The sequence below is a fragment of the Phymastichus coffea genome, unplaced genomic scaffold, assembly GCF_024137745.1.
Source record: "Phymastichus coffea isolate CEN01 unplaced genomic scaffold, Cenicafe_Pcof_1.1 PCOF00076, whole genome shotgun sequence".
In the NCBI taxonomy this organism is placed as follows: domain Eukaryota; kingdom Metazoa; phylum Arthropoda; class Insecta; order Hymenoptera; family Eulophidae; genus Phymastichus; species Phymastichus coffea.
In genome coordinates, this window is record NW_026706887.1 from 1,075,846 (window position 1) to 1,098,266 (window position 22,421).

Here is a 22,421-nt window from a genome sequence, read left to right on the forward strand (position 1 = left end):
CGTGTTATCCTCCTTTTCCCTAACGAGCTCTAGTATTTTACTCATCTCTGTCCCTGCTACCACCTTCAAAGATTCAACGTCATCGATATCCGACATTTCCAATGGTTCGTAACGACGCGACAAACTATTCTAAAACTCCTTTGCTCTAATACCAGGTACCTCTGAATATGCGCCTCCAATTACACGCGTCTTTCTTCTCACGACGAGTACTAACGCAGCGTCGCTGGGCTCGACCTCTTTTCGGTCGTTTCTTTTTCCAGATTCGGCCAACATCGCGCGAGCCACCCTGTTTCAGTGTACCTCAAGCGCCAGCAATGCTCGCCCAAGCGAACTTAAGCAGGGGTTGACGAGCGAGTTTTGGCCCCCGCCTGCGAGTTTCCCTGCTGCACGATGTTGCTCGTGCACGTGAGGCAGTTCTAAAGCACAAACCCTATCGTTCCGCAAGCTTGGCAACTGACCGCCGAAAAATTCTTCAAGAATTCGCCCATTGAATTTGTTATTCCTATACCAGAGCGCAGCTTTTCCCGTGAACGCGATATCCATCGCCTTAAGTATTTCGTCAGCCTCTAAGTTGTAAAAATCCTGACTTCACTACATCATTCATTAAGCCATCCTTGTCCGCTCCCCCTTCATCCGAAAACTTCAGCAATCAAACGCGAAAAGCCTTCACCGCGTCTACCGGTATATCACCGATATAACGTCTTCAAGGACGCAAATCTGAGTGCCCATGGGTCCTCAGGCTCCTCGGTCTGCGACTTGCCGGCCTAGCCGTGTCCAATTCATAGATATCTGAGTCTGACAACTCGCTCTGGCTATCATCCCACTGACTCGTCGACGGATTTCTCAGCCTATCCTTCCCCTTTGGTTTCTCCGGACGACCAGACTACGACCTGATAAGCAGTACTGCCTCCTCAATTTTCACGGCGTGATTTTTTCGAATACAATTTCTCAATACATTCCGAACCAGCTCCTTCATTGCTCCCAATTCTTCATTGCTTCTCCAACTTCGCGCGATATGGCTGGGGTACTCATCTTCCGATCCGACAATCCAGAAGCCCCTATTGCTGTGGCACCGCTTCCTTCATCCGAGAAAAATTCGTCCTCTGAGACCGGTGTGTGAAGATTGTCTTCCCGCCGTCGACGCGATGCCGAACAAGACAATCGCTAGCTCGGCACTAGTCCACGCAGTGTTCAATTTGCCGTAATGTCATCATTCCGCGGCTCGTCCTGTCCGCCCACCTGCATTTTCAGTGCGGCCTCTTACATGCGATGTATTGGCATTTTATTTACAATAAAATAAAAATAAAAGAAAATACATTAGAAAAATACGAATGCTTGCTCGTGCAGCAGTAAACCTCTTTGTCCAACTACAGGGACCATAGTTAAATAAACTCGGGTCGACGACGCCCACAGAAGTCGCGCGTGCGCCAGGTGACAGAAGAGAGAGGTACAGAAAAAGCTCCAGCTCTCATGTAAAAGAGTCGGATGGTTGCAGGGGGTATGGGGACACCCGCAGCATACTATAAACCAACGAAAGTAGCTACAACGACATACCATCATCCGTTTCCGAAAATTGAAGTCCGATTAAGACGAGGATCATAATTTAATGGAACTTCAACGACTCCAATAGGCCCTACGGGTCATGGAAGAAAGGAAGAGGCGATCTGACTGGTGACTTCACCGAGAGCAGAGTTCGTCCTGAACTTTATTGACCAATCAAGGTTAAGACTAGAATTTGGCTATAAAGGAGATTTGGTTTTTTTCTTAACGACCATATTGTTTTATAAGCTCGATAGTAGAAGCGACTGAGATTGACAACATGATAGATAGAGTGCGTATGACAAATAGAAACATCAAACGGCTTTCGGTTGACAGTGGCTGACATTTAAGTTTACACTGTAATCATTCAAGGATGAACTAACATTTAAGAGATAGAACTCGGAAAAGCACCGTGATCCAAACCGAAATTCAAACTGGAGGTAGGAGGACTAGTAAGTATTGAAAAGTGCACCTCTGATGCCATCCTAAGAGTAGACCAATAAAAGGATAGCTCATGTAAACTGACTTCCGCTCTCATCGCCGACGGACCCCAGGGTAGGTGTGATCGTTACATGAAAGATGATACATATTGACAGACCGCGTGATGGATAAAAAAAGGTGATGAACTACACTGTTAAAGACAATCAGAGGACGCACCAGACATCTGAATTAACGATCTCGACTAATTACAGCTTTTCTTCTCAATGTAGGGAGATGATAGACATTTTTCACGACACTGATCTGACTCTCGGCTATTTTGCTACTGTCCGTGAGAGTAAGAACATGCGTTTTAGTTGTATTACTCATTTTTTGACTACTGAAACTCTTTGTTGATAATTGGACTTTATTTACTATCAGCTATAATGCTCAAATTCACGATAAAATATAAAATGAACTTAAAAAAATATTTTATAATCAAACTGAAATTGTAAGTGTTAATCAATTAACTGAATTGAATTCTCTAGAAAGATTAGTGAAAGAATTAATTTAAGGTCACCCTATTGGCTTAGTATTAAGTTGTTGCTTAGATCAAGATTGATTTAATAAGTATCTAGCGCGAGGAAACATCAAAAGATCAATAAAATGCATATCATTTTTTTAGATTCCATTCGATGCCAAATGAATCGATTAAGTCACTACTCTTACTAACAATTTCTTATCAACGGGTACGATTGTTCAAATTAATATTTATTTAGTACATAATGACCGCAAAGTTTAAAAATATCCTGCAAAAGTCAACCTAGACAGATTTTTATCATACAATATCGGATCGACAAGCCAATATTCCATTTGTGCTGAATATACAAAATTTCTTGAGAATAATTAAGCAATAATATAACTAAAAGTAAGGCTATCGTTTATATTATACAAATGTCAAATATCTAGTGTTATAACAATATAATTTATAATTATAATATGCATAAGAGTGGAGGATTATTTTCAATGATAAAATCACTAGTTTTCAATTTTATAATATTCCGTCAGTAGATTTACTAATCTCATCAGGTTTTTTATTTATTAAAAAAAGATAATAATAGATATAATAGATAATGATAATACGAATACAATAAGATTATTGAGTATAGAAAATTATATTTTTATAAAGAAAAACTATTTAAATATTGTTTGAAATGGATATGGTTCCATTATAGAGGTTACAAATGTGACATTTTTAATAGTCTTAAATTCTACATTTATATTGTCCATTCTTTAAATATTCCTATTTGATTAATTTTAATGTCAATCTGGCACAAAAAAAAATTAATAAATGAGTAATTAAATAAAAATAAGTGCAACTATTCATTATATTGTTCCTACTCCTCATCTGTATCAATTATACTTGTACTCTTAGTAGTACACTTTGCTTTTTAAATTAGTTTACAAACTTTTTTGTATAAATGTGTATGCTATGAATTGTGACTTAAACATATTTTATTTAAAACTAACTAAAACTATACAGAAATAAAAATATTATAGGATAGGATAACTGGTCAAATCAACAGATAATTTAGGCAGACTTTGCAATACATAATTTATTTTCCAACATCCATTATCTATAAATATATTTTTATCAATATATATCACTTTGTAATCCATTTGTTGTAAACAATTTGTACTTAGAAAATAAGAATCGCCGGTATCTTATACTTTGTACAGTAACTTATATTTGATTGCAGTAATGGTTTCTTTAATAAAAATATATATATCATTAATCTTTGCAAAGTTTAAAAGTTAATAAATATAACTAATTATGTATTCAAAATCATGCAAATAAAGTAAAAATAATGTACGCAAGTTATCGTTATATTCACTGTACATAAAATAAAAATTTATCAATGATACAGGACTCAAGATAACCAGGCATCACATGTCCAACTGTAAGTTACATTTTCTTTTGACAACGTTTTTTTTACTCTAGTGTACAAGTCTTTCATATCCTTTAGTTTATATATCCTCTATTAAATGCAACTATTCCAATTTGTACATTCTCGCCCTGCGAGAATCAAATGTCTCATACATGTATGTATTTTCCGAAATTTTATATTACGCTATGATATTGACACTTATTAAATACTGATTTTTAATCATTTTTACGTATAATAGCGCATACATATACGTTTTAATTTCTCCGTTTTGCGTTAGTGGTCAGAGAGTTGTTGTAATACTCTACATCTACGTGTTCTCAAGGAGGAAGGCAGTGTAAGCATAGCATAACTACGTATGATTGTTTTTCTTGCAAGATATAAGCGCTGTTTGAGAGCTCATGTCTAATAATAAGATTATAGCTGTAGTTTCCCAGGATAAAACGATCAACATGCACTTTATAAAAATTGACATGGCGGCTTTACTTGATTTCACACATGAAGTTATTATAAAACAATTCCTTTTTTATATACGGGAATTATTAAAAAAAAATTTTTTATCCTGTGAACGTTAAATAAAACTTACTTTTCTTAAGATGTCACGAATATTTTGGAAAGAAGCAAAATATCTCAATTGAAGAAATACAACATGTTCTTATTAAATGTTGTTTGAAATAAAATATATAATAACAGCTAAGCTACATAATGTTTTTGTAATTATCATTGGAGTAGTTCATTTCCAATCCTGTTGATTTTTTTTTGTCCTTTCGTAATGAATTTTAAAGAAGATTTACTTGAATAAAGCATAAGTGGCATTATTCTTGATCACTTTCATAAAACAATTCTTCGTTAGCAATAGAAACCAATGACGGTTCTAAAAATTTTCTAATGACATTATTGTTAATAAGAAGATAAATTCAATTTTTTCATCTTATTTTATAGAACTAGCAGCTATCTAAATGTTAACGCCGCATAGCGCAAATGTGAAACACATTTTTTCAATTATGTATGTCCTGTAACTGATTTGTGTTCTTTCTTTAACCATTATAGAAACAAGTATATAGCTAGTTCCATTCAAATAGAATATGTAATGCCAGACATAATCTTTTAATTGTGTATATAGAATGTGACAGTGTCTAATGTTATTCTTAATATATAACGTTTGGTAATATTAAAGTACATTCTATATATGTATATCAATAATATCGACCATTGATTGTACGATTAAGCATCATGCTGAGCACAGATCAAATAATCACATTCAGTTGCCTTATACTTTATAACTTCATAGTCATTGTAAAAAAATGTGGAAATTGTAGTAGATCAAAACTTCAAAAATAAAACCTCGAGCAAAAAAATTGTAGAAAATGCATAAAATAGTTTTTTCCAGCAATGAAGTTTCTAAAAAATTTCTTTTTAACGTTCATAGATGTACATCTATATTCATTTGTAATTGTGCTAAATAGCTCTATTCGTAGTCAATAACACTCCATATTTTAAATAATAACTAAATATTATATGTTCGAAATGACACACTATATACAATAAGACTAAATGGAAATACTTTTTAAAAATTAATTTTTTGTTTTAATTATTTTGTATACCTAAAGTAGTTTGAAATTTTAAATAAATGTTTTAAAAACCAAAAATTTTCATATAATTGTTGTATTTCTTGTAAATTACCTCATATATAAACATCACTGTTCATTCAGCAGCAGAACCTTCATTATTTTATATATTCAGTATTATTTAACTGAAAACTTTTATAACAAATATTTTCTTTATAAAAGTAAAAGTCCTGAGTATGTGCGTTAAACAGAAAAAAAAAATTTATACGTATTCGTAACATAATGTTGCCTAGATTCAAGTAGTAAAATCACTGTTACTAGTGTTTTTATTAACTATTAATAGGTTATGCTTTAATTAAATATAGTCTTCAAAATTGACTTTAGAAAAAACTTCTATTAACTTTCTGGAAAACTATTGAAACTTTATCAATAATTTTTTAACTTTACAGATATATGCTATTAATTTTTCAACATTAATTTTTCTCATAAAAAAGTATTATTAATAATGTGATACTAATATCAATTATTAGATATTGTATACTTATATAAATAAAAAGTTCTCATATTCTTTGTTGATAAAATATAATTTTCAGATAATACCATTCACCCGCTTTATTTATTATTGACCTATACTTCATAACATGCAAATAAATATTTCATCACTAATCAAACATCATTAGGCAAATAGTTGTTCTAAACTCATTTAAAAGGTGCGTATAGTAATAGGAAATATAGTTCATTTTTTATGACAATTGTAAAGTTGTATTTTTTCAATACGTACGTACTTCAACGACTATTTGTTCATTACCAACGTTTTCTGAGATAAAGTAAGACTCTCATTCTTAATTTGTACAAAACAACAAAATTCTAATTTAATTATAAGAAAGATTTTATTAAATTAAAAATTAGAAGTTGAACATTTCCTTGGATAAATATTTAGTTTAAAATTGTCATAAGATATGAAGTTTATTATAAAAATTATATCTATAGCTATCAAATTCTACAATTTTATTTTAATAGAATTTGCTACAGTAACCTATTTTTGTAATCTTTTTTCGAACAAATACAAAATATTTTATAGCTTAAAATTACGGTAATGAACGTTCAACTATTTAACATTGACTTCACAGGAGTGAATATATTTTTACAATTATGTCTTTTAAACAAGTTTCTCTTACTAAATTAATTTAAGCTTTGTGCGTAGATTTTAATGACAGTATGTCCGATAAAATAAATTTTAATAAAAATAAAATTAATTCTTGGAGTTTGATACATTTCCTATTACATTTCTAATTGAGTGTGTATATGTTCGTAACAAAATGGCAAAGTTTTTCATTTACACAATTATTAGAATAGTTTTTATACCACATGGGTTATGACAAACAATATTTTTCTTCATTTTTCTTTAGTTTATAAATCTGTACATTGTAATATGTTCATTTATAAATATCCATACTATAAAATACTTCGTACCAGCTATATAAACATCAATAATTTCACACAGAAGCAAACTATTTATTTTATACAAATATAGTATGCATATCAAATTACGTATGTTAAATTTACATTTACCAATAATTTTCTTAGAGATTCTGCGTCATACATCTGGAATATTCTTCTTTATGTAATGAATTTTTCTATAAATTTTCGAAAAAATTAATATACAATTTAATAGAATTTTTTTAATATTTTGCAATTTTCGTCGCAGTATCATCAAGATTTTTATTAACTAAGTTTTTTGATATATTTATTGTTTTACATCTACATTAATGTAGTCTTATACTACGTTTTATTGTCCATTTCTTGGAACATTTCTTATAATTAATTATTGTCTGCTCACACAGTATTGTCAGATATTTATTTACCATTATCATTTTTTATTCATTAAACGTTGTCTGGATACTAAGGAGGTTCATTGTTGCTTCAGCATGGCAAGCATTTTTAAACGATTTATCATGACTTCCAACAAAATAGTTTGTACTAATAACTCCCATAAAGGTCATGTTATGCATATGTTTATAGATTTCTTTAATGTTTAAATGTTGGCGGATTAACATTAATATCATCTTCCAATTGATAGACTTTTTTTACAAATTAATTCAAAGTTACATTCATATAAGCTGCAACAATAGAAGATATTAGATCTTTAAATAATTGTTCAACTCACGATATGAAATAAATGTAGCCATTTATATTCGCTCAAAAATTAATATTATTAATAAAATAATAATAATTCTTTTCTCAAAAATGATAAAGATATTTGAAACTTGTATAGTAGCATTATATATTATAATGAATCCATGAATAAAGACCGCATAAATCAAACATAGTGTTTTTCATGACATTTACGTTTCAAAGTAAAATAAGATTATGTAGCAATTAATAGACTTAATTAAAATATTAATAACAACATCTGTTACGGATATATGGCAGCACTTCTAAAATACTTTATTAGTCTAGTAAAAGTGCTTAAGGCTCTTGAGTAACAGATTATTTACCCATGAAATATATATCCAATTTAAAAAACTACGTCTCAAAGTGCTGATCAAAAAAGTGCAATAATTTTCAATTAATTATTTTATCCAAATCGGTATCCCTAGAATTCAGTCAACATGCCTAATTATATTTATGTATGTCTAAATTACATAGCTAGTTGACTAATAAAATCCCACGATACTGTCAAGTTGATCAAGCAACTTTTGCTTATAAGTAATAGTGATGCTCAGAAAAAATAGTTATCAAATTATGTGTATATTCCTTTCCAAACTACACAAATTTCTCTGACTAACATTTCTTGATTCTCATATATAAAAAACCTAATGATTTATATCAATATATAATTTTTTATTATTTTTATAAGTACATTTTCAAATGGTCAACTTTTTTCTCTGAGCATTAAAACTCTACAGTATTATTATTCTAAAACCATCATTTTTATTTTATATTGTATATTTTAATATTCTAACTGCTATATAATTATTAATGCTAGAACACTCATCTTATGTCATTATTTATGATAATGTAATATTTTCTGAACGCGCTTGATTTTATTAGAACTGTTTGTGGTATTTCAAAAAATATCTACTATTCGATCACGAAAAAACATGCATTTTATGCATTGCAAGTTATTTGTCAATCATTGTCAAATTTCAACGCGTGAACGCTTGATTTTTTCTGTTAAGTACGTGAAAAATCAAAGTTCATTTGAAGCGTTTCTTTTTCAAGTAAATAATTTTAAACGTTGAAAAATTGATTATTAATAAAAGATATATGAAACCACTTGGTGGTACATTGCGGTTAATTATTATCGTCAAAATGTAGGATGTAGAAAAAATTTTTAAATCGCATCTGATGCGTGTTTATTTATTTAATTTTTTTATTTTTATTGAAAATCCGTTTATATTTGTAAGTATTTGATACATTTATCATATATTCTGTATAGATACCAAAAGTGTAATCAATTCCCTATAAATTACTGCCTCGGACAATCATATATCTGAACTTTGCTATATATTTAAATAGGATAAGACCTTTTACGAGCTTTTTCTTTATTTTCAAGAAAATACGTTTGCATAGAAACACGTAGAAAATTACAGGTTTGTTTATAAAATAATTATTTTTTTTAGCTTGAAATGAAATATCGCTTTGATAGTATGACATATTATCAGAACTATTGTTTATATAGATGTAAAAACAGAGGTAATGCATTTTATGCATTATTTTGAATTCATTCCGTACTGTCTTGTCTTTTTTGTTGTCTTCGGGTAGTTGAAATATTACAGTAATAACTGTAAATCCCTACATGTTTCCGTACTCAATCCGTGCATTCACTATATGTTTCTATTTATTTCATCGAATGAATCACTGACCCCTTATCACTAAATTATCATCATGGTGCCGATCCGTAGCAAATAGATTATTGTCGTAGAACGACGTCAATTACGACATAGAATAACATCGATACGCGTATACGTCTATATATGTTCTATCGCCAGAGAATATATGTTTGAAATTGCTCGCGAAATAAACTTCTGCTCGGTATTCCCTTTTCGTGTAACTTGTCGTTGGTTGATTTTATTGTCATCATTTAGCAACTCTCAATAGCGAGCTTTACTATTGTCGCTGTCGAAATCGAAAAATACTCATCAAGCGAATTTTCAATTCGTTGAGAAAATGGTTGCCCTGGTTTGTGTCACTTCTGTAATAATTTGTCTGATTCGTATAAAAATACTTTCGATCATCAGTAGGAAAATATCAACTCTGCGATGACTACGATTTGTTTTGGAGCTTGCGGCATCTTTTCAAAAATTATTTTCGGCCTTTTTCACTGGATCTCACCCAGAAATCTTTGTGCTTACCAAAATAGACCTTTTTGGTGATTTGGCTGACATGGTGCTAGCCATAATCGTTTGTAGAATGTTCCTCGATCTCCTTCAAGATCCATGGCACGTACTTTGGCACGTAGGCGTAGACGCCGGGCAACCTTGGATGAGCGCACTTGATGCCCCAACTGACGATGCCACCGACGATCCATCGATCTTTGTCATTTTCATCTTGACAGAGTAGAGGCCCACCAGAGTCTCCCTGCAATACAATATCACAAAGCTATCGATTGCAAGCAGTTGCCTTTAACTCCTAAGAATAGCCTACCTGACACGCATCTTTACCACCCTCGGGATAGCCGGCACAAATCATGCCGTCGGTGACATTCAATTCTTTGTGAAGTAGCCATGAATTGCAAACTTCTCGACTGAGCACAGGCACCTTAACCTCGTTTACAGCTGGCTCATATTCCGACGCTACAAATAAGATTAATCGGGAAATTGATTTCAACGTCCTTACTTAGCGCGCGACAATGAAACTTATTAGAGGGGGGGGGGGGGGGGTACGAACTTTCAGTGTCCTCCTTTTTGCCCCAACCAATAACCGTGCATTCTGTTGCGGGCTTCAGATCGATATTAGCCGGCGGCAGACAAACCGGCCGTAAATGCTCGTGAAATTCAACTCGGTGCTCCAGCTGCAAACGAGTAGAGATAAATAGAGAGAGGAGGAGAGGAGATAAGAACGAGCGTGCGTGTCACGCTCGACTTGATCATTCGTTTCAGCTCACCTGAAAGAGCGCAACGTCGTTATCATGAGCGGCTCCGAGATTATAATTAGGGTGCGGCACGACTCTTTTCACTCTGAGCTTCTTTCCTAAATAAGTATGGGAGTTCCTCCGCGTTATGCCTAATTGAATCGTCCATCCCGAGACCTCAGAGCGACTGAAACGTTCCAGATTATCAGAGATACAGTCACGAAAGAAAGGAGCGCAATAAGGCATGCGAAAAAGATGTAAAAGATGATGCTTTAAGACTTACTTGCCCACGCAGTGAGAAGCCGTGAGAACCCACTGATCCGCGATGAGTACGCCAGCGCAGTAAAAAATCTGCTCGGGACCGCCGAGTATAGCTGCGAGAAAGGGCCAATCTCCCGGGGATGACTGCGATCCACCAATTATCCGTGTGCGAGCTTTTGCGTTGTTATTTTGCGATCTACGGCCGCATTCTGTTGAATGAAAGAGCAGCATGTATTTGAATCTCGTTGAAAATATGAGAGTTAAGCAGGCGGTGAAAACCAACCGTATCCCGTGCAAACTAAATCAATAGTCGTATAATCCCTCTGATTGGAACACTCTTTCAAGTCTTGCAGCAGATTGCCTTCGGATTTCGGAGCTAAACGCCACTGAGCTGACATTTCCTGAACAGGCTTGACAACCGTCTGATTACTCTCTGACTTTAATAAATTCCAAGTATTCGTCGATCTGTAGTTGCACAATCGAGAATCCAGCGTCAATAACAAAATATTCGGCAAACGATCCCCACTTGCATCGCTTCATATAAATTATAATCAACTTACTTGTAGCCGAGAACTTTGCAAATATCTTTAGCCGTGTTTCGCGTCCAGTATTTGACACACGCGGCGATGTACTTTCCTCTCTCCGCATGGTAAACTTCGAGGCGACCTTTGCCTACGTCTCCGTTCCTTTCGCTCAGTCGAACTGCCAGTCACAAATAAAAGAAAGACAATGAGAATGGAAACTAAGCTTTGTGTCCGATCAATTGTTTTGAAAAGCAGCACGAAGCCTCGTAAACCCATATCGCGGCAGAGACAAGTGAATGACTCACGGCAGTTACGCTCATCCTGAGCCCAGGGACAGTCGAACTTGCCGTCGCAGATATGGTTGGCGGACATGCACCTGCGTTCCCCGCAGTGCAGTGAGGCTTGAGCGAGCAAGTTTTTCACGCTCGGACCGGCACTCTTCTTGCTGCTGATGGCCACTAGACCCGCGCGCTCGCTGTCTTTGCACTCGCCGCAGTCGATCTCGTCCGTATGGTCCTCGCAATCTACGTGGCCGTCGCAACGCCAGTCCAACGGTATGCAGCGCTTCTCGTCGCATTGGAATCCGTTCGGGCACACTGTCCGTGAATACATCATTTATGCATCCACGCAGTTCTATTGTATTTTAACCGCGAGCTCGTCTATTCGTCTATCCAAACGATACTTCCGCTTCCAATCTTTTTCAACTTAAAAGAGTGAACTACATAAAGTACAGCTCTGGCAAATACAAGAAAAAAAAAAAAAAAAAATTCGGCGGTGCGGTAATCCTCCGGCTTAACGCAGAGAAATGTATTATCGTGCTTGTAGCATCGACCTATCCTCCGTCGTTTCCGTCTGGGCGAGGCTCGGCGCCCAGTTTCTCTCTCGCGCCTGAGATTTCTCTCCCGCGCGCGCGTTGCCTCGACGTGGAATTTCTGCGTAAGTGCATTTTACGGGCTAATGCGCATTACAATTCACTTAACGCTCAGTCGTAACTTACTCCAACCTCCAGCCCACACTCCCTAAAAAATTACTAATATCATTTGCTTATTCGAAGATATTACATAATTCTAGGCATCTCATAAAGTGCTATTGATTTTGCTTGTCTGCTTACACACGTACATTCAGCATTTAGCTTCTGTCATGGCGGTTTGAAAGCTACATCACGTCATTTTTATAAGATTGGAAAAAACTTTCAATTCTCTCTCTCGCTGAGTGCCAGCGCACATTTTTACCGCCGAGAGCTTTTGTTCGACGTCAAGCTGCTGAAAAGCACTTTATATATGGATTCAATTTTCTAGTAAAAAAATTAACTTGACAACACAATTCGCTGATTTGCCGAGGACAATGGTCTTTACATCAAATGTCACATTTGCATTTACGAAGGATAATTTCTAATACTCGTTACTTTCATTGACATACGCGAACTGACATGTTTTCAAGGGGAATGTAAGTTATCGAAAAATTAGTAAAGCGACGGTTAATAAGTAGCAACGAAATACGAACCGTAATTAAGATAAGAAATCCTAGTGTCTCATCGGATCGGATCAGTGCAAACAACGCAGAAATAAAAAAGAATAAGTGAGTGATAAAAGCTGGTATATTTTTTAAGTGCAAAGTGGCACACAGCTGAACAGAGTCTCTCGCTTAATCAAATTGACAATCTAATCTTAATTAACCGCAGTGCTCGACAGCGAATCGATGCATCGCAGCAGCCGTTTACGCGCTGCTCGTGTCTGCCTATCTCATCTCCCCTTATAGGCCTGAATATCGGTGTGACGCGCCACATCTCGTCTTCAAATTCGCCCCTACGCATCTGAAATGTTGACTATATAGCGACCTTGTCTGCCTCGTAGATATTACATTCATGCCGTGATATTTTATTTGGCTGAAATTGATTGGGCCACAACTAAACCGATCTCATTCTTGTCGGGTTGTGTAATTGGTATGATTTTCCGAAAAACAGCATCCTCCAATGCTTCCACTGATTTATGAAACTGTTATTTGTATTGGAAATTAAGGTTCGCTACGAAAAAAGGTAGCGATGAAAAAGCAAATTATTGTTGTTACCTCGTTAAATCAAGATAATAGGGCGCCATCGGAGAAAGTGCTGGATTTAATAAGCGAAAATTAAGCGTATGGATTAAGGCTCCATGCTGTACCCCCTCAAAATATATACGTGTGACGAGTTTCAGCTAATTCTATTATTGATGTATCAACGACATATCCATTAACGTTTTTAATACTGCCTATATATCGGCCTTTGAATCTAGAAAATCAATACGCAACCATTGGACTGAAATTCACTGGCGCGATTACGTAATAGAGAATGCGGTACACTAGTTAAAATTAGATTATGCAAGAGCCAACGAAATTGGATTTATTCCGTAGTTGAAATGGTTATTTACTGTGATAGCGTGCGAGTTGTGGTGAAAGTGCAACGCAATAGTAGAAGCCGGCCTGAAAATGTCATCCGCAACTCGGTGGCCGAGTAGGAAAGCAGTCGCGAGGACCGTTTGCTGTGGCCCATTAACGGCAATAATTTGTCAGCCACGTCCTCGCTAGTGATCCACGCACTCGGAGAATCGGCCATTATCCGAGGCTGTTAAAGTTAAGCGCCAGCGGCATTCGTCAGAGGCGGACGCCAAACCTTTCGAGAGCGCGATCGATGAAATTCGAGTCAGAGAGCGCGCCCACGTCGTTCTCTCTGCGAGATCCGAGTGAGGAAGCGTAGGTCCTGTCGAGGGCAAATTCGCCGGCGCTGCTGATACCGACAATGCCCGCGTGAACGAGCCGGGCTGCCGTCGGCTGTAAACAATGCAAGCTGGTTGAAAGTCGTGCCTTCGAACAATACGCGTCCGCACGTTCGACAAGCCGCTGAGCCTCGCAATTAACCCCGTTTACCCGCAGCGCGCGTCGCCCGGAACACTACGTTCGATTACGTTCGGATCTTTCTTATTCATCCTCGAGCTTGTGTTTTCCTATTTGTCATTTACGGCTCTCCACAACACTCCCTTGCGTCGAAGCCTCTCTTATTGTTTTGCGTATTCAATAAATTTTGCTGATTCTTTCCCTTGTACTTCGGCTCTGCGCTTCTCATCGACCCTTTCCTAGTTTCTATTCATTATTGCGGACTTCTAAACTTCGGGTCTTTTCCGACTCGGATATAAACTACATGTCTTCATATTTACTTACGATAAATATGGCTATCATTGTCAGGGAAAGTTTCGTTTGCATTTTGGCTTGTATGTATTTAACGTATGTTAGAAATACACTCACCTGGTTTTGCAGCCCGCTTTTCCGCATCGATAACTTCTTGGTGTCCAACGCATAGATTTGGATCTGGACTTTCAGGGAACATTTTACATTCCAGATAGTCAGGAAGACCCAAATTGAAAACTTCTAAAAAGAAGCCACATCGTCTTTTGGTTTCTGTAAAAAGAGTATGTTCTATATATTTAATTTCAATTTCCGAAGTACCAATCAGGATCATTCCGAGTTTCAAAGTTGTTGTGTAACTCAAGTTTTCGAAGATATAGGTTTTCGCAACTTTTTAACGTGTCTACATCTTGAAATTCTGGATGCTATAATTTGCAAGACGAAAGTTGAAGGATAAGATTAATTTTTTCAAAAGAAAAATCCACTTCAAATTCATATTTTGCAATCACTCGTAAAATATTACTCGAATCAAGTCAATAATGAAATGGGACCATGTCATCAAATGAGCCCACTCATATGCAAAAAAATTCAGCTGGAATGCACTACCCCCTCCTTATTAAAATATAACTCATTTTAAAATGAGTAAACCAGTTTGGCATTAAATTTGAAATTTATGAATATGATTAGAGCCAGAGGTCATTTTCAATTGTCGTGCTTTAGTAACGAACACTCTTTTGGGTGACTTGTCTTGAAATAAGAATGTATGTGCCAAATAGACGATAGATATATATATCTATAGAAAGGGTGCTTGCCAAGACAAAGATTTCTGCAGGGCCGAACAGCCTGTCCATTTTTGGGTCCACACTTGGGCACGAAAACGCTGCATAGGAATAGAGCCGCCAGTTCGTAGCAGCGAACATCGATAACAGAGTCGTAGAGCTCGAGCTCATGCTGGGCGTCGCGCTGCTGGAAATTTCCCATGTAATTCGGAAACACGGTGTAGTTGTAGGGGATCTGAAAAACACACGCCGCACCACAACTTCTTGATTAATTCTTTCTACGCTTCTCCCTCTCCGCCGTCAACTCTCGCTCGCGCACTCGTACACTTTATTCTACTCGTTTGCCGCTCCGTCGATTCCGAGGAAATTTTCAGATATTCAGTAACAGTTACGACCCTTGCGTATTGCGCGTAGTTCAATTCCAAAATATTAATCTTAACGTTTAAAATACTCACTAAACCCTGTCGGCAGTAAGTACGTCTCATAAGAAAATAAAGCAAATAGTGCGACCCGCTTTACTTTAAAATGTTGCATTTAGATATTCTTTTTTCCATAACAGTATTTAAAAGACGCTTCAAGTAAATTTAGCCCAATTTTAATCAAACGTATACGAATGTCGCTGCGTATTTCTTCAAAATATATATACATCATACGTAACACAAAGTGTTTTCTTTTTGTATTTTTTATCAAAATCATTTCAAATGGTAAATACTATAAAGGTTTCAAGTAAATAAACTGACCTTATGATATCGACAAAAATCGACGATAACTGGTAAACAAATACCGGGAGCTGGATTTTTCGTCTCGGCAATTAGTAAAATTGGCTCGGATAAAACGGCCACTTCGTTGCCTGTTTCTGCTATTTTTTCGTCATTGGTAACTTTGATTGTTGTTTCCGGGTAAGCTGAGGAAACATTCAAATATTCATTGTCAATTATTGTTCATGGAAATAGGAGCATTCATTTTTTATTTATATAATTTACAAGTTACATATAATCAAAGGTTTCAAAGAATATTTTTTATGAAAGTTTATCAACTCTAATGTATCACGTTTCATTACTGTCATGATATACTATCAAATTGCCATTGATGGGGATCAACTCGCGAGCATTTGATTTTGCTCGCACACCACCACTTATACTTATTCATGCCAAAGCATTAGCAAAAGCGAAAGCAATTACACAGGTTGCCAAGTCTCAGAACCAGAGACCAGACATAGTGTACCCGAAAGATTTTGATGTGCTGAATTCGAATCCGGGCTCAGAATTTTCCCTATGCGCCATGTTTCCGAGATATCCTAACCTAAAAGTGCAAAAAATACCGTTTTTTGCTATTTTTAGGTTACATAACATCTTGAATAAATTTTTTTTCAAAAACGCGCCAGAGCATCATAAAGGAGCAGTCTTTCCCTTTGAAATCCATTTTTCAGATTCAAAATGACTTTTTTTCATCGAGATATCATTCATTGAAGTTAAGTATTTTCGCAGTTTCGTAACAACGTTAAAACAACCTATACAGCATATATGAGGCTATATTTTAGGTCTACCTTATTGGATTCGCCATTTTGAATTTTCAAAATCTGACCTTATATTCTTAATCAGCAACCTTAAAAACACATATATAGATTTTTTCGAATGAATACGATCACTTATAAATTGGGCTTATACCCTCAGATATGCTATATAGGCTGTTTTAACGTTGTTACGAAGCTGTGAAAATACTTAACTTCAATTAATGATATCTCGATGAAAAAAAAGTCATCTTGAATCTGAAAAATGGATTTCAAAGGGAAATACTGCTCCTTTATGATGCTCTGGCGCCTTTTTGAAAAAAAATTTATTCAAGATGCTATGTAACCTCAAAAATAGCAAAAAACGGTATTTTTTGCACTTTTAGATTAGGATATCTTGGAAACATGGCGCATAGGGAAAATTCTGAGCCCGGATTCGAATTCAGCGCATCAAAATTCGTCAATTTGCAAAGCATAGAGAGAAAGTATCAACGGCTAGCGACAGCGGAGCTCAGGACTTAATATAGGCAGCGCTTTTTCTTGGTCCATAATTCAAACGAAAACGCAGCTCTCGATGGCCCAGCGTAGTAGACGTAGAGAGGCGAGAGGGAGCAGCATGCGCGTGCATAAACACCACGAGCCTATACCTATATACCTATATGTATAGCTACCTCTCCCGGCAGCGTAAATTATTTCGACTCGCCTTTCGTACTCGCGCGCCTGACCATCCGAACATACACACTGCTGCACGAGCGAGAGGGAAAGAACGCCCAAATGAGATTTTCAGTGATTAAACGAATCACAGGGGAACACGAATCCCCACTAGGTACCCTTCTCTCTCTCTCTCTCTCTCTCTCTCTCTCTCTCTCTCTCTCTCTGTCTCTCTTTCTCTGTCTCTCTTTCTCTCTCTCTTGCAATTCTACTCTTTTACTTTGTGCTATCGCCTAATTACATTTGCCTACTCTCCTCGTTTTTGTTTACCAACTCCACTTTTCATCATTTCCCACCCTAATTTCATCACCATGCTATCACTCTTTCTGATACTTCACTTCTATCTTGCCAAAATAAAAATAAAACACTTTCTTTGCAAATAGAAGTGAAACCACGCATCAAAAGTGCTTGAATTTTTTTGTATTTATTTCTCAAACAAACAATTGCAACGATTATTCACTTTCATGTTAATCTCACAATGATAGGCGAGTGTTGGGATTTTCGTTAAAGCATTTTCATAATTTTCAATGTTTCAGTTTTGTCTCGAACTTAAATATTCTTTACTTTCTTTCGCGATGCTTTCTGAGATGCACTTGTCAAGAGTTAGTTTTGACAAGGATCGTTCTGTTTATTTGGAAGAAGCACTACTCTACTTGTTCCTTTAAAATAAAGTCCAGGCTTTTGAACGCGTAGTCATGTGAAAATTCCTTCGAATATACGTTCATACTCAAAAAAAAAAAAATAATAAAAGCCATTTCGTTGATCTAACCAGAGCCCAATATTACCAATATGGTTCATTCACAATGTGTCAGTGGAAGGCATCACATCAATAAATTAACTATTTGTAAAATACGTGACTTAATCATGATAATGAAATGACAAGGAAATTTGATACATTTAGATTTACTTACAAAAATTAATGTGAAAGAGATATTGATTAAACTGGATGATCAAACGATAGCAATGTAGATAAGAACGATTAATTAACTAGGGATATAATCAGTAAAAAACCGGATTCGTGTTAAGTACAGGTCCTTCACTGAAAAAGCTTCATCTGTCATACGAACGAACTTAAATTATGAGAACTTATGAGATATTTGTCGATGTGATTCGTGTGATGTTTATAGCAATAAAGTATTATTGGTACAAATATCTGCTGCAATTGGATAAAACAACGAGCATTTTATAATGTACATTCAAAATTGAAAAAAATATGAATTGGAAAAGAATGTTCTTACATTTAAAGTAGGCTGCTAAACCGCCAGCTATAGCCATCAGTGCAACAACATTGACCAAAACCTGAGCAAATCGAAAACGGAGCCTTCCTCTAGTCACGTAGTGACTGCTCGGTCGCCTCATGATCTATAAAAGCAAGATTAAGGACATCCTTAATTAACGGAAATCAAATTCCTATCTGCATACCAATTCTCCAATAGTACACATTTCCAATTTCTATGTACGGACCTTATCAATGGATTTCCCTATTTACCGAGTTAATTTTCGTACAATTATCGACGCTTCTTACGTGTCTGTTAATCAAGATAACACGAATATTACAATCGAATTCCAGCTTTTTAATCAAATAGTCAAAAATAATTTACATTTCAATTGGCACAACCTTATTGATTTTGATCGTTAAAATTATATGGATTGAACGTGGTTGAGAGGAAGTCCCACGAATTATGCGAATAACTGGTTTATATACTGGAAATGTCGACTACATAAATTGCAAGTTCGTATTAAATTCACGTTTATGCTGAAAAAGTAGAAAAATTGTTGCTGAGGAAATTTGATACTGCGTACAGTTTCATTGGTTATTGATCCAAAGTTTGAAATTCTGTTGCGCAAATTCATTAAAAGGAGGAAAATTGATGTTTATAGTGTGATAGCGAATGTAATGTATTTCAAAGGGTTCTGCAGTCATTAAGCGAAAGTTTGTTGAAGCTGCTGCTGAGAAAAGCCGCACGAATTGAGACAAGGGCTATGACAGTACAGTGAGCTGGGGATTAATTTGAAATGTTGCTAGGTTGGAGACAGGAGAAGCCTCGCGGAAGCCATCTGGCGGGATTTAAATGGGCTGGGAAATCGAGCGACGATTGACATTTGTTGAGCGTGCGTACGCGAGCTTTGATCAAATATAACGTCGGGGGTTTCAGCTCTCCTGCCACGCAATTACCAGCGCGGCCGCTTGTCCTCCTCCTCCTCCTCCTCCTCCTCCTCCTCTCGTGATTGCAGTAGCGACGGCGACTCGTAAGGTTTCGAGCTGAGCTTTCCAGCTTGTAAACTCCACAGGCGCCAACTTAAGTTGAACGTTTCAAGTTTATAAGCTTGGGGTACTTACTCGATGATGTAACGACATGTTGCTTCCGTTTGGACACCTGACGATGGTCTGCAGGCTCGCAGGCGTGCTCATGGACTTAGTGATTGGACTTCCCGGTGGATTTTCGGGATCAGGCGCCAGCGCTCTACCTATAACAGTAAGTTTCATATCCATTCTTCTGACATTGTTATTCTAAATGAACTCCATCGTTGGAGTATTACGTTTAAAACAACCAATCATTCGACTCGTGGTTTTCTCACTAATACGTCTGCAAGTAGTACTATCGATGTTTGGTCAGCCGTACCTACTACTTTTTGACTTTCGTAAAGAATCGGCATTATTTGTCATCATTGTTGTCAAAAATGTACAGCTACCAAAAAATAGCTGAACTCGAGAAACGAGTTATATAAGCTTAGAAGAACTGACCTGGAACTTTGCCATTAGAAGAGTGCTTATGGGGAAGCAGAGGAGCCTCCATTGTCTTGCTGGTGTAACTTGGTGAGCTTGTCTGGCTGAAACTGTCGGAAGAGACGTTGCTGTCCTGCCGTGAATTGACGGGTTTGTTTGGTATCGAACTTTGACAAATGGAACTCAGCGGCGGCGGCAGATTCGTCTGCGTCGCTTTCGGAAGCTTCTCCAGCTTTTCCGTGTTACTACTTTCACGCTTGCTCGAACCCTGAGTCTAGAAACGTTTTGACGCATACTAATTTTCACATTTTATTATAACCAATGTTTGATGCATGATCATTTGCTCTTTGAAAAATTGACAATCTATTAATGAAACGAAAATGTTCTAAAATGCAAGAATTTTCTATTTTTCAAATGACAACTACGTTTTCTGCCTCGAGATTGGTTGTTTTCCATGTTTTTGAACTTGGAATTTTTCAGAAGTGACCGCGATAGAGGCGTAGTTTCCTTTCTTATATTTTTAATTTATTTCATAATTTATTTAATGATCTCGTTCGAGTACTTCTATGGCAAAATTTTAAATCCTCATTTTAACTATTCAAAAGCTTTTGGTAATTTGATGTAAAAATGAATTCACCGTAAGACTCCAAAATATATGCAGTTCAAAGGTGAAGCGAATGATTGAAATAATTTAAATATTGCCAGTGTAAGCACACCGTGTAGTTCGGAGGAAATTCTTATTGATCTGAATCAGTTCTAATTAATGTGGATAATTTACTCGTAACTGACTAATATAGATTGCGATATGACTGCAAATATCTCTCTTTCAATAGAGAAAAAGAATCATAATATTATCATGAGTAAATGTCAGGCGCAAATGAAAGTAGCTTTGTACCGATGAAATGTCTTGATAAATCGCTTTCAATTAAAAGTTGATCGTCCTTTTCGGTACTTAGCAAGCTTATAATCATTAGAGAAGGTCGCGCGAGTGTATATGTATAGGTATACTACTCGTATATGTATATGTCAACCGGAAATATAACGAACCTCTTGGCGTGACAGGACAGTCTCGTGAAAACGGTGATCGAGTTCCGGCAATTGCCTTTCGAGTCGCCTGGAAGCCGCTTGCATCTCGGCGAACTTATTGCTCGATTGACTGATTGGCAAGTCTTCGTCGTCCTCGTCATCTTCGTCTTCGGTTGATCTTGGCTGCTGCTGTAACTGTTGGCACCTGCGCGACGGAGATCGCTGCTGGCCACTCCTCGACAATCTATAACAGCCGAGTTTCCAAAGCCTCCATCAAAACTTCACGTCACAATTTTTCAAAAGTTATGACTGCCAGTGCTGCGATAATATCTTTTTGATTGCCACGTACTTTTCCTAACATTCTGATTTATTTTTAAAACTTCTCAACTTTCAAATTCGATTGATAATCGTTTTCAAGTTCATCGAGGAACTTGGGATGAGGAAAATAAGAACAGAGAGGTTATTTCATCATCAATCAAGGGAAAAGCCGCCTTACGAACGCGTTACTTTTCTACTAACTGTTTGACTAAGGTAAAAGAAAATTCCAATTGAATCGTGGCCAACAACAAAAATCCAATAGATCAAAGGTTATACGTTTGAATTAAGACTGCAAATAACCAAAGTAATGAAGAACCGTTGAAAGAATTAATGAGATGAGCATTGTTTCGTAAGCGCGTAACATTGAACGGTTGAAGGTAAAGTATATCATGCGTTCGAGTACCTTTCGAAGCTCTCCGAGTAGAGTGCAAATGGACAGATGGAGATATTACGAAAATGAGCGTACAAAGCGATTACACGAGTTATTCGGCTAATGCTCCAAGCGCGCAGATATCTTATATACGCGGAAAAGGCAGTGCCTGTCTCGCGCATTTCAAGATTAGGCAGCTACAGTAAGGAACTAGAAAAGTCGACGAATACGACGCGACTTTCATTTCTTGGAAGCAATCCTCCATCAGTCATCCCAGCGATACGTATTACCGCCCTTCACTGTTATGTCTCTCTCACTCTCCTCTGGCTTTTTTGCTCTTCTTCTGCCCAGGGCCAATCTAATAATAATTACACTGCTTACTTATAGAGAGTCTTGACTGCACAGAGCTTCGAGAAACTTTTGAGGAATCAACTCGAGGAAGGCGATATCGCTTGAAAGGTTCAAGGTAGCAGACAGCAAAGGGCTACGAA

The 22,421-nt window shown here is 36.4% G+C and overlaps 1 protein-coding gene across 1 annotated transcript in view; it reads right to left on the reverse strand.

The window, feature by feature from the left end:
• Positions 1-3,578: 3,578 nt before the first annotated feature.
• Positions 3,579-22,421, reverse strand: part of LOC131668287 (atrial natriuretic peptide-converting enzyme-like) — a 33,144-nt gene continuing 14,301 nt past the window's right edge. Inside the window, exons 5-19 of the mRNA XM_058942342.1 lie at positions 21,264-21,486; positions 20,235-20,490; positions 19,830-19,957; positions 18,727-18,850; positions 16,008-16,171; positions 15,301-15,502; positions 14,609-14,761; positions 11,638-11,928; positions 11,369-11,510; positions 11,092-11,273; positions 10,831-11,017; positions 10,581-10,734; positions 10,364-10,487; positions 10,121-10,269; positions 3,579-10,054 (exon numbers count right to left, since the gene is read on the reverse strand). Coding sequence (XP_058798325.1) covers positions 9,866-10,054; positions 10,121-10,269; positions 10,364-10,487; positions 10,581-10,734; positions 10,831-11,017; positions 11,092-11,273; positions 11,369-11,510; positions 11,638-11,928; positions 14,609-14,761; positions 15,301-15,502; positions 16,008-16,171; positions 18,727-18,850; positions 19,830-19,957; positions 20,235-20,490; positions 21,264-21,486 — 2,668 coding nt within the window. The 3' untranslated portion in view covers positions 3,579-9,865. The remainder of the gene's footprint in view (positions 10,055-10,120; positions 10,270-10,363; positions 10,488-10,580; positions 10,735-10,830; positions 11,018-11,091; positions 11,274-11,368; positions 11,511-11,637; positions 11,929-14,608; positions 14,762-15,300; positions 15,503-16,007; positions 16,172-18,726; positions 18,851-19,829; positions 19,958-20,234; positions 20,491-21,263; positions 21,487-22,421) is intronic.